The following is an 18,707-nucleotide window of genomic DNA, read 5'->3' as shown; positions in this document are numbered from 1 at the left end:
GGTAGTTTTTACTTTAAAAAGAACATTTAATTTTCCTGACAATTTTATAAGGAATTTTCCTTTTTATGTTTTATTAAATAAAAGTTCTTAATTGTTGAATTTTTTCTTTTTAGGCCACATCCATTTCTTTCTGAAATACTTAACATTTAAAAAAAATATTTTTATTATAAGCTACAAAGCCAACTCTACAAACATGAAAATTTACAAAATATAAAACTCAAAACAGGGGTTGTGTATGAAATCATAAATCTCTTAAATTCAGGCTTGTTTTTAAATTTAATATATCGCTAACTTTGTCCTTTTTGTCTTTATCCCCTTTCAGACTTCTGCCTTAAATGTATTTTATGTTACATTGGTGTTCTTTTCTTATTTGTATGTCATTTTTGTCTTTCTTTTCAACTCAGACCCTATAAGTCTCACGGAAAATATATTTTTCATTGTGTAACCTACAACCCCCCTATCTTTTTACCAAGAGGTAGAAGGCTTGCTTTAGTCCTCAGGTCGTCTAGAGTTGTGAGTGGTCATTGCATGACCAAGAGTTCTTGATTTCTTTCAAAGGTAGTGGTGTATGTGTGTATGTGTGTGGGGGGGGGGTGAGGGGGTGAGGGGTTAAACATTATAGTTACTTTGTAAATAGGTCTCCTGATTCTGCATACTTTATTCTGTTTCAGTTTTTACAAGCTTTCCTGGATTTTAAAGTGTTTATGTTTAAAGGAATTATTTTATGTTATTCATCCTTTTAAATTGATATTGAGAAATTACCAGTAGGAAATACTCAAGTGATCAAGCACACACATACATGGTATATATGACATACATATATTAAATCCTAATATTTAGTCATGTTATTACATGAAAAAACAAAAACAACTCTCAAGTGTATTGTTTGTTCAAAATACACAAGGGGGAGGGGGGAGGGGCGCTTGTATTTCATGGTGTTGCCTTGGAGACTTTTTAGATCTAGATCTATAATGAGGAAACATTGCTTTTCAAACTGACCATTATCAGGATTCCTGGGGATAGGGCCACTTTTCATTATTTAGAATTATGCAAATTCTCCCATTGACTGTGGCATGTTATCCAAGTGCATTACATAGGCCGATTTCCATCGTTTGAAGTGCATAGATTAGCTATCTTTCCATGTAAACATATGAAAAAATATTTCATATATTCCTTTCTCAGAATAACTTATGTTTTCATCATTTTTGTAGATAGGTGAGTATTAAAAAATGATTATTTATTTGGTCTAACTGCTAAAAATGAAGTGTAATAATAGATTCTCTTCCCCCTCCCAAGACCAAAATTTTAGATAAGTAAATAATTTTCAATAGTTTATAAACCTATTGCTTCACATTGCCATTTTAAAATACTTTAAATGCTGTTATTTGACATTTCTTTAGGCTACATAAGATGTAGTGATTCAAAGACCATTCTGTGTTATCTTTATTATGAGTTTTGTGTCAAAGCCTCAGCTTTTAGAATCTGGGGGCAAAGTGGGGAAAGGAGAACAAGATGGGTTAAAAAGAAATTACTGTCTAATTTATTCGACTAGAAAAAAACTTGTATCTCAATGATATCTCATCTAAACCAAATCCCTGATTCTTCATAATCTTACTTCCTTTTAGGTAAGTATACTGTACACAGAGTAAGAAGTTTTTTAGTATTGGAATGATAAAAAAGCTTTTATAGTAGTGACTTTATTTAATCACTATAAAGATTGGAGAAACTAAATCCTTTACTATTTGCAATTTATGGTTCCATGCTGGAGTTGTTGACTTGACTTAAAGGCTTTGACAGATGGGACAGAGGGAAAAAAGTCAAACTGAGCAATGGGTGCTTTGGGAGAGATTAAGAGGATTGGTTGGGGGAGGAAGAAAATCCTGTATTCATTGACTGCATTGGTGAATCTCAGAGGCTGAAAGTGACTGAGAGGATAGTCTTGTTGTGGTGTCTTTGGTGGATTTTCTTGGGATTGATGAGAATAATTTAGCAATGACCTTGCTTTCCCTACAATCCGCTCAAGCTTAGAAATTCAAGTTCACAGGCTGCTCAATTGTTAGTCACAAGAACATCCATCAGTGAGTTTTATCTTGATTTTTGATATGGCAAATGGCAACAACTGCCTTTTTTTTTTTTTTGGCCTGTGGAGATTTTTTAAATCTGAAAATGAACCTTGTAAAGTTATCCTTGGGTATTAAGGCTGTCTAAATTTCATTAGAAATAATATACTAAAAGCATAAAATTAGACTATTTTTAAAAGCAAGTAGATTTTAGTGATCAAACATTTCTCTGCTTTCTGAGTTAGAAAAGTTTTTTTTTAACCTTAAGGATAACACAAAATTGATATGTCATTTCCATTTTGATGTGGCAAAGGCATCAGTACTACAGCGTATTCAGCTTAAAAATTGTATGCATCTACATGACAGAAATTTGAAAATTAATCAACTAAATGATATGGTGTTAGTTCATAATATGCTTTAGTTTATATTTAAAATATACAGTTCTGAAAATAAATGTTCAATTTTATTGCAGAAAGAATAGTTTTACATTTTATAATTATGGTGAACATAAAATATAAAAAGGAAAAAGTATCCAGCTTAGGATACAGCAGAACAATGCAGGGCATGCAGTTATTTTAGTCATCTAATATGTCAGCATTCAAGAATCTGAACCGATTGTTTAAAAAAAATCTTGTACTTTGTTTCTTTTGTTGCTCATTTCCAACTTTGTCATCTGTCAGAATGCAAAAAAAAATTATCCTTCTATAACCATTGACAGGATAACACAAAAGCTGTCTCCAGGTCGATATTTTGCAGCAATATTTTTAACATACGAACAGTAGTTTTTATAATTTCACCTTGGTGCTCAACCATTTATTATCGTATCAGAAGCATGTCAGTAATTCCTTTCTAAATGTCTGCTTCTTTTAGTGCTGAGACCCACATCAAGGGCTTCACACTGAACGATGCTGCCAACAGCCTCCTCATCATAACGCAAGTTAGGCGGGATTATTTGAAAGGTATGTCACAATGCTTGACCTTTACGTCACATTAATGCCTCTGCAGATTTTTCTTGTAACGCCCTTCGAATACTTGGATAAAGGAGTCCATTTAGCAAATTACCTGCTTATCAAGAGCCTTTTGTGGTAGCTGAGAGACGTAAATTACTGTACATGCATTTATAATACAGCTTGAATATGAATGTACTTGTCATTTGACCACTTAGTCCAGTTTCCATTCCATTTAACACAAGATGGGTTTTCTTAAGATGAATCACAGCTCTTCAGACATGCAAAATTTGTACTCCAGAACGAGAAAGTACAGGCTTTCAAGTGCGTTAAAATTCACAGCACAAGTCATTTTGCTTTGGAAATTAACATACTTTAGAGCATCTGAAACAATTCTCAGCAGTTGTTTCTTGCATATTGTGTTGGTTGTGTGAGATATCAAATGAGTTAAATTGAGTGTTAAATGTGCATGATTGTGCACTAAATGATTATAATATTGATTTAAAAAACTTAATCTAATACTTTTTTAATAGTTCACAATACCAACAGTAATAAAATGTAGAGTGCTTGTCTCAGGATTTGGGATTTTTAAATCAGTTTTATTAAGGGACCTTAGAAGTGTTGCTTGGGATATTGAACTTTATTGAATCAAGGTGGGATCCTTTTCTATAGTACTGTTTTCTGTTTTTGCAATGTATCTTTGATTGAGAATTGATGAGAATATTTTTCAAGGGTAAAGGTTCTTCAAGTCAAATATCTCCCTTTTTCTTCCTCTTCTTGGCAAAGCTAGGGTTCCTTTCCTAGGTTAGAGATTAGGTTAAAAAAATCTCCCATTCACTGATTGCATTTTTGGATTCTTCTTTAGTGGCATCAAAATGTTTTACCTGTGAATTTTTGATAAGGTAGCTTCATCCTCTTATAGGAAATGCACATGTAGCTTCACTGCAATGCTGAAAGGGAGAACCTAGTATGCTAGCTATTTGGAATTTTATTTCTAATAGGACAGAAGGTGGTTCTTGAATTTCATTTTTACTTTTAGTTAAATCCAAATCTTTTGAGAAAGATGAATCTTTTAAGTGGTTCAATGTCCTCATCCTTAGAGCAGTTCTCCTCATTTCTAGTCTTATTCCTTAGTCAGGATATGCCAGCACTGGCTTTCATTTTTTTTTTTTTTTTTTTTTTTTGCTTGTTACAAGTTAGGAATATTTTTTATTTTTCAAAAATTGAGGTAGAAGACATAAAGTACAACTTTGATATTCTAGGCAAATTATCAGCTTTGAACAGATATTTAAAAAGCATCAAAAAAACCAAAATTGAGAGTAGGCAGGGGAGTTCATTTTTGGCATGCTCAATGAATTCTTTCAGGTATGAAAATGAAAAGGCAGAGTACTGAGCTTTGGGGAATTTTTTATCTAAATCTGAACTTAGATACATTGTTTTAGCTGCCTCCTGTCTAAATAATTAGTATATGGTTAACTATTAATTATATACTCTCTTATGTTTAACCTTGTATCATGGATCATTGCCTGCTCCCTCTCTATCAACTGTAAGCTCCTTGAGGTCAAGACCATGTCTTTCACCTCAGTACTTTTTTATGCTTCATTTTCCTCTTCTCTTCTCCTCTGATTAATATTATGGCATAGTGCTGAGCTGATAATTGGTGCTCAATACATACTTTATTTTTGTTCCATTTTTAGATTATATCACTGTTCATGAAATGGATGTGGATAAAGAGAAACATTGGCATAAAGCTGACTCAAATTATGGAGCCACCCTTCCCTTCCCCCCCTCCTCCCCAACTACATTTCCCGTACACTGATTAATTAACAGCCTCTGCCTCTGCCTCTGCCTCTGCCTCTGCCTCCACATGCCATATGGTTTTTTTGTTGTTCTTGGCTATCAGCTACCCATTTACTCTTTTGCATCTCTTTGAGTCAGTTTTTCTTTAACACTTTTTATAACCTCCATGTACCCATTTCCTAATTGTTAAAATAAATTAAAAACACTTTTGTGTTCTTCAGTGAAGGACCTTATAACTAATTTGGTGAACCAATTTGATCATTTAGTTAGAGAAGTTTATTTCTTGCCTGATACTAGTGTCATTTGAAATACCAAGTATTTTCTATAATTAATGTGAGAGTTTGCAGGGAAAAGAGGAATATTTTTAAGAAACATTTTCTCAAAAGTATATTTTCTGCTTTCATTTCATATGTAAGGCCCACCATTGCTCAGAGCATGGTTTTAGTGATTTCTCTAGTTTCTTCCTAGCTGCAGTTTTTGTGAATTTGGTGAGAATAACTAAAACTCCAAATGAAAATGGTAATTTTAATGAGGAAAAAAAGAGTATATGTTTATGGATTTAATAATGGGCAGTGGTGTAATAAAAATGATGGAGCCTCTTGATTTGTGTTCTCTTTGATAAAGTTATATAATATCTTTAATAAAAATGAGATTACTCCCTACAAAATTACAAAGAAAACAAAGGAAAAGGTTTTAGTTTAAGTTATCCAATTTAGTGATAAGTTGTCCATAATTTTGTTCTTTTCTACATAAAATGTTTTTTATTAATTAGTAAATGTAGGATTGAACATATCTTTCTTGCTATGTTTTTCAGTGTGGAAATTTGCACAACTTATAAAACAGTTTCATTATACTCCTTTAGCTTCTGCTATTATTATTAATAATGATGGTATCATAGTTAATGAAGTTTGATAAAAATAGCTATTAGAAGTTAGTAATAAATATCTTTAATATTTCAATGGAATGAGAGTTAATGGGAAAATACTTGGCTAGGAAGAATTTGAATGTGGAGTCAAAAGTCCTTAGTTCAGATATTCTGCACAGAAAAATTGTTTGCCCTGGAAAAGCTTATATTATTATTAAATCCAATAATAGTGGCATATATTATTATATACCACTCATGGCCTCTTTCCTTATTTATAAAGTGAGGGATAAAATTAAGTTGATATGCAAGGGCTCGTCTGACTCTGAAACCTGTGATTCATAGGGCTTTGGGAAATGTCACATTCATGGCAGTTAGTACAGAAGAGATAGAGGATTGTTGGGTTTTCTACATTATTTGTGTTTCTCTCTTGGACAGTAGAGTTGGAGTTTAATTCATAATCTTTACCTTTGAATTAGAATTTTGTTTTGTCTAATTAATTAGAGTTTAAAATTTAAAGGGAAAAAAAAAATCTACATTGAATTTCCCCTTTGTCAGTAATATACAAGTAAATCACCTTTTTTTTTTTTTAACAAAAAGTTTTCATATTATAGGCAAGCTTCAAGGAGTTCACAGTTGTTTGCAATTTTAAAAAAAGTTTTAAAATGTAAGTAAAGGAGGATGCTTGGAAACATTTGTGTTTATGAACTTCTGTCTTCTGTTTTTTTTTTCCCCCTGTTTTAGATGCTGTGGCTACATTAGCATCAGCCTTAGATTCTCGTCAGATACCTTCTCCACTCTCAGTTAGTCGCCTTGTTCAGGCTTTGGGTTCAAAAGGTGATAAAGAAAATATACAAGTAGTTGAAAAGTTGGTACATGACTTTCAAGATTCACTTCGTCTTTCAAACATGCTTTTTGTCAATAATATTGCTTTAGCTGAAATAAAAAAGTAAGTATTTTCGAATATCAATTAAGCTTTTACTGGAAATTGATGAGGGAAATTATTGTCATAACTTTTCTGGCAAATTATGTGAAATATCAGTGGTTTGAAAGCATGATGAATTGAGAATAAGTATATTTTTCTTATTTTTACTTCAACTATAAACAGTGACAAATATTTTATGTAGAAAAGAAGAAAAATAAGTTTGGAGACCATAATTGCTAGATCCTCTCATTCATGTATATGTGTATGTATATCATGTATAAGCATATGGAGCTACTTTATTCATGGAAACATTTAAATAATTTGCGTACAGTTCTTTGCTATGTCAAGTAGTCCTTGAAGTTACTCTGAAGAGAATTGAGTAAGTATTTGGATTTTCATAAACTATAGCAAGCATACTTAATTCATTGTTTTATTTTTAAATTATCTTTCATTTTGGAATTAAGTCATTAAAGTTAGGGTGATTTTTTAAAAATTAAAATATAATATCCTTTAAGTAAATTTTAATTTACCTCCAATACCATATTTAGCTTTTATGTGACACTCACACACATACCTAAAACCAGTATTTTTTCCTCTTCTATTGGAGGTTTGGGAAAAAAAATTCTCTTCCAGACTCCAAAAAGCCAACTCTGATATAATCTGTAGAATCACTTAAGAAAGGATGAATAACTTAGTTCCTAGGATCAAAGAAAACAAGATGAGTTGTCTAATTCCTGTGCAGGCCAATTTAAATATTACATGAGCTGTAGTTTCATCATATTTTAAAATATGATACTTAGATAACTGTTTAATCCTAGTATTACTTAGGTTTAATTGCTTCTGGTGTGTTCACATTTAAATGTTTTAAAATTCATCCGTATTACTAAAGTTTTCTTTTATAAATAGAATATTAGATAAGTAACTTTTTCGCCTTTACTATAATTTGTTCAATATTTTTATGCAATTTTAACATTAGTTTTCATTTTTTAAAATCCCTTTTATGCCAAAATGTATATTGACCTAATTGAATTTTAAACCACTAAAATTTTTTAAAATGTTTTCACAATAATGCATTTTTACTTACATATAAAAGGAAATTTCAGTTGTACTAGATGGTTATTAGAGTCAACCTTTTATTGACTTCTGAACATGCCGGTTTTGGTGTCTTGAGGGTGTCTTTGAATCATTGTGGATTGTTCTTTTCACGTTGTAGCATGGCCCCTTATAGTTTACAGTATTTGGCTATGAGAGTTAAGTCTTCCAAAGAGATATGAAAAATTAAAATGCATGACTTACAAACATTATGTACTTAGGCATTTATATTCACATACCTGTTTTTGCTTCCAAAACATCATTACGTGAAGACATGCATCACATTTGCTTACTAATAATATAATAATAATGGTAGACTTCAGAGTTTCTTTTGAAAAGAAATCTGGTTGTATTTATCACTGGTTATTTTTCCACTCAGCCACAAAGAAGAACTAGTGTATTTCTATCCTTTTTTTACTGTCCACAATATAGTGGCAGAATGTTTTTTAAATTTCTCTTTTCATTGTTTATATATTACAAACAAAGTTAACAAAGCTTTCATTCACAGCAATAACCTAGATGCTGCAGTCGAATATCTTGAGCCTTTATATACTTCTGCGTCTCCGGGCACTGAAATGTCGAGTATTGCCTACGTATTCAGAAAAGTCATAGAGGAGCAGTTGGAACCAGCTATTGAGAAATGTAAGTTAATTACATTGTATAATGCTAAATTTGTAAAATGACTGTAATGACTGTTTTATGATTCTAATGAAAACTTTTCCTTCCCTGTTTTACAGTGAGTATCATGTCAGAGAGACTGGCCAATCAGTTTGCCATTTACAGACCCGTCACGGATCTGTTTCTTGAGTACATATACTTAGGCAGGCTGGATGATGCAAGAGCTCTACTGCAGGTAATGACATACCAGACATGAGGCAGCCCTGCTTGTAGTTTGTCCTCAGGAAATGAAGAAAGAATGTGGTTAGCCACGCTGCAGAGAAAGTCTAATGGCTGGGAGATGTCAGAGGCTGTCTGCCTCCTGTCAGCATGGCCTGCACTGCGAGGGTCATAGGGACCTCCCTGTTGAAGAGAGGACAGAGGTTGGTTCTTGGGCAGTTTGAAATGGCCCAAGAGGAGAGAAGACGACTAGTATTTTTTCTATGTGAGATCTTTGCTTTTGGGCATTCACTCAGTTTGATAAAAATCCTTTCACATGAGATCACAATTCTTTTTCATTTCTTACCTAATTTTACTAATGTTCTAAACACTGTGTATCACTATTAGCAACACAGTTTGCAAACAAAAAGTAGGAAATGTTTGCTTTTCATGGAAAGCCTCTCACTTGAATCCGCAAACATTCTCTGTGCTTTATTCAAGGTTTATTAAGAGTTGAATTTGTTTTCTATTCACTTGTGTGTCACAGACACATTAAATGACAAATGCAGGTCTCTGTGGCCCAGAGTCTCAGCAAATTAGCAATCTTCAAGGGAACAAGACAACCGCATTCATGCCATTTTAACAGCGCTAAATATAAAGCGGCACCAAGTGCAGAATGAACTGTGGGTGATAAGAGCTGCCACCGGCAGTGTACACAAACAGGCACAGATGGGGACTCTCTTCCCAGCAGGTGGCAGTCAAACAGTCACGGGGATGCCGGGGATTGCTGTGTTTGTGTAGACTCCCGGTGTCAAAGTGAGGCCTGTTACCAATTTCTGATAGTAAATACAACTCTGTTCACTTAGGCTTTTGCCAGCTGCTAAGTGTCTTAAGTAGAGAAAAAGGAAGGCAACCCTTGCCCACCATTGGAGCTTTTTTTGAATCTTTAAAGCCATTTTGCTGTTTAGTGGAAGCAAAGGCAGGAGGGGACAATTTTCTAGATGTTAACAAGCAGTATTCCTTTTGTAATAGAGCAGATAGGCCCATTCCCATATTCTTGAGAGTGAATTTAAAATCTAAATTAGTAATCTTAGAAATGATTTCTTCATATTTTATATTTTTCATATCAATCGATAAATAATGTATTTTTAAGTGAAAGTATCTCATTTTTTATGCTAAGTGCTCCATAAATTATAAGGTGGTATATAATATGTTTATGGTTATTGACTCTGCTGATAAAATTATGTAAGAGTAGACCTGTATAGCTATCCATCTGCTCTCATTTAATCTCTGAACTATTTTGGGATGATATTTTTTTGTGAAGATGAGGCTGTGCAAGCCCTCTGCAAGCCTCTTATGCCCCTGAATATTGAAGGACTATTGTTTGTCTCAAGTGCCATCCGTATGGAAAAGTGCCCTAGGATGATGAGCCCCCGCTCACTGTCAGCTCCCGTGAACCCGCAGCAGCCTCAGAGAGGGGATGGCACTGCTATGTCGTTCTCCTTCCTCCCACCCCCCTCGCACCATTGCCCCCTAAATTGGGACCCTCTTCAGGAGAGTGAGGTTCAAATGATAAATCTTCTCAACAAGCCCCTTTACCACTTTGTCAAACAAAAGGTGACTCACAGTAGGTCATTCTTAGAGCATGGACTGGAGAATTCCTTATTCAGAGATGTTGAAAATTACCCCTTAGATTGTCCATATTTTGTCTGCCCCCAAAGTGTTATTTATATATTCCATTTCGCACTGACAGTGTAAAGCTTGGGAAAGGCAGGATGCTTTTAAAAATTTATAAGAATGACATCTATGATGAGTGTAAACTAAAATATTTTCTTGCCATATTTGATTTTACTATAGCTTCTGATAGGGGATAGACACTTGATTTATCTGGTCTGTCACATAAACTTTTTTTTTTTTTTTTTTTGAGTTTAACTTTTGTCTCTTTCTCAAGCACTGGCTGTCTGTTGCAATGAAAGCCTTTTATAAAATAGAGAGATTGAAATCAGTCCTTTTGTATGCATAAGTGTAGGTAATTATACTTTAAAGAGAACTTGCTTTGTACATTTTAATTTTTATAAAGAAACGAGCAGTTATCTCCCTGACACCTTATTAAATGTATAATTAACCTTATGATCCCTAGCTCACTTGTGAATGCTTGGCAGTATAATTGGAGAGGAATAGTGTTTCTTTTTTCTCTTTCTTTGCAGTCCTAAACCTTATTCTGTGGATGTTGAAGCATTAGTTTAATTTTTTTTCTGTTCTTTTTTAAACAAACTTTATACTTGCAGTGCCAAGGACATCATTTACCAAACCTTGGCATAGGTTGTACTTGTTTTCTTTTAAAAAATAAATGATCAGCTATTAGGCCTTACTGGTAGTAATAATATATTGCTGTATTATTTTGAACTTACTTAATTGGAAATATTCACCTTAGTCTCTTGTTGATGAAGAGTCTGCACTTGCTGTATCCTGTTTTAATTTTTCTATTCTCTTTTTAAGAGGTGTGGTGCAATAGCGGAACAAACTTCAATCCTTTTGGGATTTTTTCTTAGGTACTCTAAGATCCAAGGAAAGGTAATATGCTTTACAGGTTACCACCTCTATATATTTATTCTGATTGTTAAAATTAATTTTGCTTATGTTGAGTTCCAAATGATTATAGATGAAGGACCTTTTCTAAAAGTACTTTTATCCTAAAATGTTTGCTTCTATCAAATTGAAGTTTCTAATTGACATTAAGAAACTCTTTGAAATAAGAAGTATGAGGAAAAGATCAATATTACTAATATGTTGGGAGGAAGACGAGGTAGCCTGTTATTTTTCAGTAATTCATGAAGATTTTTCTTTTTCTTTTTTTCTGTTTGAATAAAAGCTGTGTTCTGCTCTTCCCCCCCCCCCCTTTTTTTTTTTTTTTTTTTTTTCTTTTTATGGCTATACAGTCTGTACCAGTTAGGTTGTCATCATTGTGGTGAAGCTATTGACAGGAACCGAAAAGGGTATAAAGAGTAAGTTAGGAAAATTGGTGTTAGCTAATATTAACAGAGTATCCTTGTTCAAATGCTAACTTAACAAGGATTATTTTGGCAACTACTTTGGCAACTTTGGGAAGATCTCTCTACCTCCTGAGTTATAAAAGGAGACCTTGGAGCCAGGGGTCTTTTCTCCTTATAGAACTGTGATCCTAAGAAGCTATCATGTCCATCAGTTTATTTTGGTTTCGCATCAGGGCAATCCCAGTCTAGCCTTAGATAATTGTCAACACTTCAATCAGGCCAAAGAACTAGCACCTACTTTTAAGGCATAAAATAACAACACAGAAGAACAGCTTTTGTCCTGTTTTTATACAATGAACATTGGAAACCATCATCTATTCCTATTTAGATTGAGTGCACTGTGTGATTTCATACTGACTTTGCAATTTTTGGCATTTTGTTTATATGATAAAAGACAAAGTCTACTTCATGTTTCCACAAAGCAGGTTTCTTATATTATCTTAAAAAGAGTCTGTGGCCTATGTATGAAAATGTAAACTAGTGTATAGGATTTTGATCATCTTTGTTACTACTTTTCTAGAAAAGTGGGAGTTACTTGTATTATTTCTCCATCATGCTACTCTTTAAAAAATACTCCTTTCTAAGGATTTTCTACTTTTTCTAAGATACGGAACAGAATATTTAATATATCCTCCCAGCATAGCACCCCTCACCTCCTCCTTTCTAGGGAGTAGTGTGGAGATAAGAAGAAATCATGGAGAGAGACAGGGCCAAAAAGGGATAGGCCAAATAAAAGTTAATCTTTTTAAGTGGCCTGAACATATTTTCTGCTGTGATTTAAGCCATTATTGCTATCGGTTGTAGAGATGGGGAAAGTGCACAAAGCTTTAAAAAGCACATATCTATTATGATTTGTTCAGCCATACTTGGAAGTATTTTTTGATTATCTGCTAAAACTAGGCTGGAAATTTGTAAAATAATACAATTCAGAAATAAAATAAAATTCAGTGAAACATATATGACTGAGGTGTTCACATTTCATCTAAGTATTTTAGGCATTACCTAGTGAACCAAATTCAGGATAGGTGTAGAGATATTGGACTAGATGATGGTGGATGTTGTGTAATCTAGTCCAGTGTTAGTTCCCTATCCTACTTATGTCCTAACCTTAAAGCGTGTCAGACCTTGAACTTATGGTGAAGAACTCAGTAAAAATTGCATGTTCAACATTCCTCATTTTCTCACAGCAAAAGATGAGTGAAAAAAATGTGTGAATCACCTAATTCTTTACTTTGTAGATGTGTGATCCAAGGCCAGTGAGTTTGAGTAAGTTGGCCAAAGTCATATATTTAGATATCAAATAGATACAGGAGGATTGAGATCCACGTTCTCCACTTCTAAAGGCCTTTTCCAGACAGCACACTGCACTCACTTTTAAAAATTGAACTTATATTTAAACATTTTTATTGTTTAGAAAATAATGAAATTTGTGTGTGTGTGTGTGTGTGTGTGTGTGTAAGCTGAATTAACTTAGCATTCAGATTTTTTTGAAACGATGGTTTCTTCTTTTTCCTCCATTATTGCACGATATACCAAGAAAGAGAAAGTAGCCTTCAAATTGATCTGTTTTTTCCTGTTGTATTTATTATCAAATAGACTTTCTAAAATAATGTGCAGATGTCAGTGTTGTCATTTTATTGTTCTTTATTTAGCGTTTATAGTAATGGATTATTATGTATTTTAATTTTCTAGACACATGTTCTCAAGTCCTTATTGGAAATTATTCCTGACTTAACTGCAAATCTAGAAGTATATGGTCTCCTCATGAGAAGCTATGGTAATGTACCAAAATTAACAGTTCAAAATTGGGGTATATAAAATGTTTGTTACTTAACGTTCAGTTTTTAGTTAATGACTCTAATATCAAATCCCAAACATCGGCTAAGCTATTCACTTGGTTTTCAAATGTTTATTTTGTGATTTTGCATTTGTTTCCACTATTCAATATTCATGTGATTTGTGGGAGACCACATTGGTTCCAAGGCTTTCATCAAATCTGAGTCCAATTTTGTTCTCAGTACCTAATGCCAATCCTATCTTCACCATGATCCTTCAGACTAAAATGTGGCATGAAATGGGACAATTTGAATCAAAGCAAATTGTTGCCTTTAGACTACTCTTATGTCAGATAACCCGTTTTCCTGCTACTACCTTGAATACCACTCAGTTAATGTTATTCTAAAACTCAGAACTCCTTTATCTTCCAAGTCCTGAAGAAAGTTAATCTATCTAATGGAATACATCTGTGTATTTCCTTTCAAATTTTAGCCTGGGATAGAGACCCTCTTTTTCTTGATTGTTTTCTATAAATGAGAAATTATCATATAAATTCAAAAAAAAAAAGAACTCAGCAAAACAAGATCAAGAACAATTTCAGTGTTGCATATTTTTTTCTTTTAAAAACAATTAAATATTTTTATTGTTCAACATTGCGCAAACCTTTGAATATGTATTGGCTGGTGGAGCAGCTTAAAAATATCAGGGATTGCAGGTATCAAGGAGGCCCCTTTATATTGCAGAATAGACTTGTATACATTAGTAATGGAGGATGAATGACTGGCTGTTAACTTTCCTTTTTTCACATTTCATCCAAATGTCATAGAAACAATGTAATATTTCTGCTTCTCAAATTTTAGAATTATTTGTAGGATTATGGATTTACAGGTAAAAGAAACTTCCCATCATAGAGTTGGTCCTCAATGATGGTGTCATATACTTTGCTTTTTGTGAGGACAGAAAGGTTTCAGCAGAGGTGATAAAGAGATTGCTGTTATGAGTGATTCAGAACAGATAATCCCATAGTTATTTTACTGTAAGACAGATGGCAGTTACAATCATGACTCTGTGTTGAAAGAGACTATGGAGCAGCTCTAGTCCAGTTTTCTCATTTGCAAATGAGAAGAAACCTAGTGCTTAGAGAAGCCATATTGCTAGTAAATGATAGGCAAAACGAAATACCAACTCTGTGTTTAACTTTCGTTATTACCATGTTCTTTCAGGGACACAGGAGGAGCAGAGGAGGTCCCTATCCACACAAGGAGTTTAGAAGCAAGATAGAGAAAGACTCAATAAAGGAGCAATATCAAACAATCCAATGCAACAAAGAATAAATTTCTAAATTGTTTGGTACATACTCTTAACATTGTACCAATCCAAAGGGCCTGGAGGCCAGTGAAGGCTAGCAGTTGGGGAAAGCTTCCTTTGAACTTTGAAGGGGAATGGCTAGGATCTAGGATGTGAGATTCTTTCAGATGAGGCAAATATGAGTGCAAGTAGTTAGAGGAGGTACTGTAACCTGAGTTCTGGATAGTTCAGACTGATCCAAGATTGACCCTTTTTTATCCCCCCAAAGAGCCTGAGGTTTTGCAGGGAGGAGATTGAGTAAATTGTTTACATGGCAAAAGGTTTCTTTGTGCTAACTAGAGGAAGATGAATGGCAAAGTGAAAACAAGGCAAAGCAGAGAACTGTCCTTGCAGAGAACTTGGCTATTAGGTTGTAGACTTGGTTTTCATTGATAGACTTTAGATACATAAGCGATCTGTAATGTCCTTTTCTGACCATTTGAACGACAGTTTATAAGTCATCATTATGTGGTTTTATTGTTACTGTTTTTACATTTAAGCACAAGCTTAATTTACCTATTTGGAGATAAGGAAAGTTCAGGAATTTTTTTTTTTTAATATTTGGGTTTCTACAAACTATTTCTACCTGTCTCTGCCATTTAAGTTCCCAGCTTTGAGTAAGTACTGCTGGAATAGTTTTTCTATAGCATATAACATATTTGAATTGGTATTTCCAATTTCCTTATAAATTTGTACATAATTGGATCTGAAATTTCTTTTTCTACTGCATATAATATTTGGGGGAGGAAAAAACAAACAGAACTATATTCAAAAAAAGAATGTCTTAAATTTTTTAAAAAATTAGTTTTTATTTTGGATTCATGCTTTGATGATTTCCTTATCTCTGGCAATTTTCATATTTATAAAATGTTGGGTTTAGAATAGATAACCCTGTGAGGTCCTCTCTAGAGCTAGATCTGTGATTCTATGGAAGTACTATAAAGGTTTGTATTACATATGCACCTAGCTTGTTGTAGGTGTTTAATAAATGTTTTTTAAACTCTTTTCTAGCCCACATTAATATCTTTTATCTAAAATTAAACATCTGCATGCTTTTCTTGAAGGAGCAAAGAATGAGGCAGTAAGTACCAGTGAGACCTGTCTACTACAGAATTACTAGTGAGAACATCTCTACCAATGCAGAAAAGTCACTATATGGGTTTCTTAGGTCACTGAGAACTTAACAAGGACCACAAGGCTTCTGTCAGTAAACATTTATTAAGTCGACCCAACCTCTACATTAGAGAGAAAAGGCAAAGGCAGGCCCTGCTTTCAAAATGATTACATTCTAATGAGAGAAGCATGGTGAACATAGACACAGATGTGATAAGCTTACAGAGTAGACATGTCCTTCAAAACCAGGCTCTCTATGCCCTCTTTCACAGCGTGTGTGTGTGTGTGCTCTGTCTGTCTATCTCTCTCTTAGTATATTTGTTTTTCCTTCTTCTTTAGACTGATCAGTGCTAAATGAAATGAGTAGAGAGAAGAAAAGTGAGAGAGAATATGTATGTGTGTGGTGTATATTAAATGGTAGTTTTGATTCAGACTCTTTTGAAAGATATTAAGCATCCATTTATTGTGAAGATTTTCAATAAAAGTAATTTTTTTTAAGGACTGCAAGTTCCCCATTGATAATTTTTTTTTTTTTTTAGGATTGGACAAAGATGTTGCTTCTGCAAAAGCCCTATATGAGGAAATGAAAGCAAAGAACATAGAAATGGACAGTGTATTTTTAAAACATTATGCTATTTTGTTGAAGAAAGCTGGCGAGACTGTCCCTTTCCCTGAACCCCCTGTGAGTATTTCCTAATTAAGGAAAAATACCTCTACAGATTTATAAATGTACTGTATAATAAAAAAATCCAATACTTAATTACATAAGGATTAGATCTCTGTGAAGAGCCCTCAGTGGAACTGGTATTTAAGATATTGAGTATTACAGGCACTGTATAATCTTGCATTGGATTTGACTTGTGGGAAAAGAAAATCTTCTGGGGCTCATTGTATTTAAAATACAAGATTTTTATCAGTTAGGCATCTGTAGGTGTTAATTTATCAAATGTCCTTGGGACAGTTATCTCTTTATTTCTACCTTAAATAGAATTTCATGTAATTTCAGTAGCCAACCAAATAAGTTACATTATTGGTAATTACTTGTTTGGTTAGATATAAATAGTATACTTAAAAATTAAAATAATTTCTTTAGGTGGAGAGAGTGATAGAACATATATAGTAAACAAAACTTATGTTTATTGATTTCCTCCACACAGTTCCAGTTGACAGGGCAAACTCCCATTGGCACAAAGCTTTGGGATTGGGAATGAGGTAGCAGGGGCTACGATATAGGACCAAAGACTAAAAACCTGTTTGTTTTCTCTCTCTTTGGAGAACTAAACACACTCACCCACAGGCACAAAATGTTACTTGTGCATGTACCTTATGTAATTTAAACAGTAAAATTAAAAACATTAAATAAGATTAGTATCCTTTTATTGTTGTTTTTTCCCCCCCTCTCCTTTTTCTTTCTCAAATACCTACTTACTACCTACTATCTTCTACCTATTTACTCCTAGTCCTGCACCAGTAAGAAAGACTGGTAGGCATGTTGGTGGACTTATACATGAATTCCTCCCTTCACCTAGCCTGGTTTTCTCTTATTGGGGCAGGACTGATATATGGAATGTGTGTGTGTGTGTGTGTGTGTGTGTGTGTGTGTGTGTGTGTGTGTGTGTCAGAAATTAGTCTTATGATTCAGACTTTGAAAGAACAAGTAAACATAATAAAATCATATTGAAACTTAGAAGTTGGTAGTAATTCATGTCCTTGAGAGTCTTAACAACTGAATTGCCATATATCAAGCTTAGGTTTTTTTAGTTTATTATCATCTTTGGGTGTTCTAATATGTTGATCTTTTCCTTCTCTCCTAAACCCCCCAACTCCCAAACAGGAAAGCTTCAAATTCTACATACAGCAATCGAAGAAAGAAGAACAAGTTTCTTTGTGAGGTGGTGGAGTTGCACATTGTTTAACTTTTATTGATTCTGTGACAGAAACATTGTTTTAAAATGTGTTTGTCAGGGGAAAAAGTGGTGGGGAGGGGAGACCTAATTTTTGTTTATGTACTTTTATTTACTGAATCTACCATGGGTTCAATATGTGTTAATTGTATTGTTAATAAATTCAATATGTTTAACTCTATTTTTTTTCTTTGTTATCTATTAACTTCAGTGAATGATTATTTTGCAACATTTTTTGAGGCTTCTCTAAAACTGAAAAATATATAGTCTTCAAAAATTGCAACTCCCTTCTCTGCTTCCTGAACTCCTTTTTGTACTCTCCCTTTTAAAAATAAGTAGTTCCTTCTATTTCCCCTAAACTCCAATGAACCAAAAAAAAAAAAAGTAAAATCAATACTTTCATCATAAACCTGCATAATTCAGCAAAACATATTTTCCCATCGGCCGTGTCCCAAAAAAGGTCATCTCATTGCATTTTGAGATCATCACCACTCTGGAAGTAGACAAGTAGTTCCTTTCATCATCTATACTCCAGCAATGTAGGTCTCTTTTAAAGTTGTGTTTTTCTTAGTGATAGTCATCATTAATATTGTTGCTAGTTCTGCTCATTTTGCAGCAGTTCCTAGACATCTATTGAGTTTCCTGGGAATTTTGTATTTGTATTTTGAGATTTCTTATGGCATTTTTTTCTTCAGAATGAATAGATCAAAGAAAGAAGGGAAAGGAAAAGGGAATAAACATTTATTTGGTGCTTTTACAAATAATACCTCATTTGATCCTTATGATAGATCTGCATGGTGTAAGTGCTATTATTATTCCCATTTTTGAGCTGAGGAAATAAGGCAGATCACTTAAGTGATTTGCTCAGGGTCACATATTTACTAAGTGTTGGGAGATGGATTTGAATGGAGTATTTCTGACTCCACGCCCAGCTCTCTCTGTCCACGAGATGATGCCTCATCCACAAAAGGTAGAATTTGACTACATGATTTGTAGATGTCTATATTTTTTG

General features: G+C 33.7%; 1 protein-coding gene across 1 annotated transcript in view; it reads left to right on the top strand.

The window, feature by feature from the left end:
- LRPPRC (leucine rich pentatricopeptide repeat containing) overlaps positions 1–17,876 on the top strand; it is a 106,705-nt gene extending 88,829 nt beyond the window's left edge. The window contains exons 31-38 of the mRNA XM_051975188.1: positions 2,931–3,019; positions 6,414–6,618; positions 8,195–8,328; positions 8,424–8,539; positions 11,002–11,076; positions 13,248–13,332; positions 16,331–16,473; positions 17,626–17,876. Coding sequence (XP_051831148.1) covers positions 2,931–3,019; positions 6,414–6,618; positions 8,195–8,328; positions 8,424–8,539; positions 11,002–11,076; positions 13,248–13,332; positions 16,331–16,473; positions 17,626–17,682 — 904 coding nt within the window. The 3' untranslated portion in view covers positions 17,683–17,876. The remainder of the gene's footprint in view (positions 1–2,930; positions 3,020–6,413; positions 6,619–8,194; positions 8,329–8,423; positions 8,540–11,001; positions 11,077–13,247; positions 13,333–16,330; positions 16,474–17,625) is intronic.
- Positions 17,877–18,707: the final 831 nt, after the last annotated feature.

The sequence above is a fragment of the Antechinus flavipes genome, chromosome 2 (assembly GCF_016432865.1).
Source record: "Antechinus flavipes isolate AdamAnt ecotype Samford, QLD, Australia chromosome 2, AdamAnt_v2, whole genome shotgun sequence".
Taxonomy (NCBI): domain Eukaryota; kingdom Metazoa; phylum Chordata; class Mammalia; order Dasyuromorphia; family Dasyuridae; genus Antechinus; species Antechinus flavipes.
This window is presented reverse-complemented; position numbering and strand designations above follow the sequence as displayed.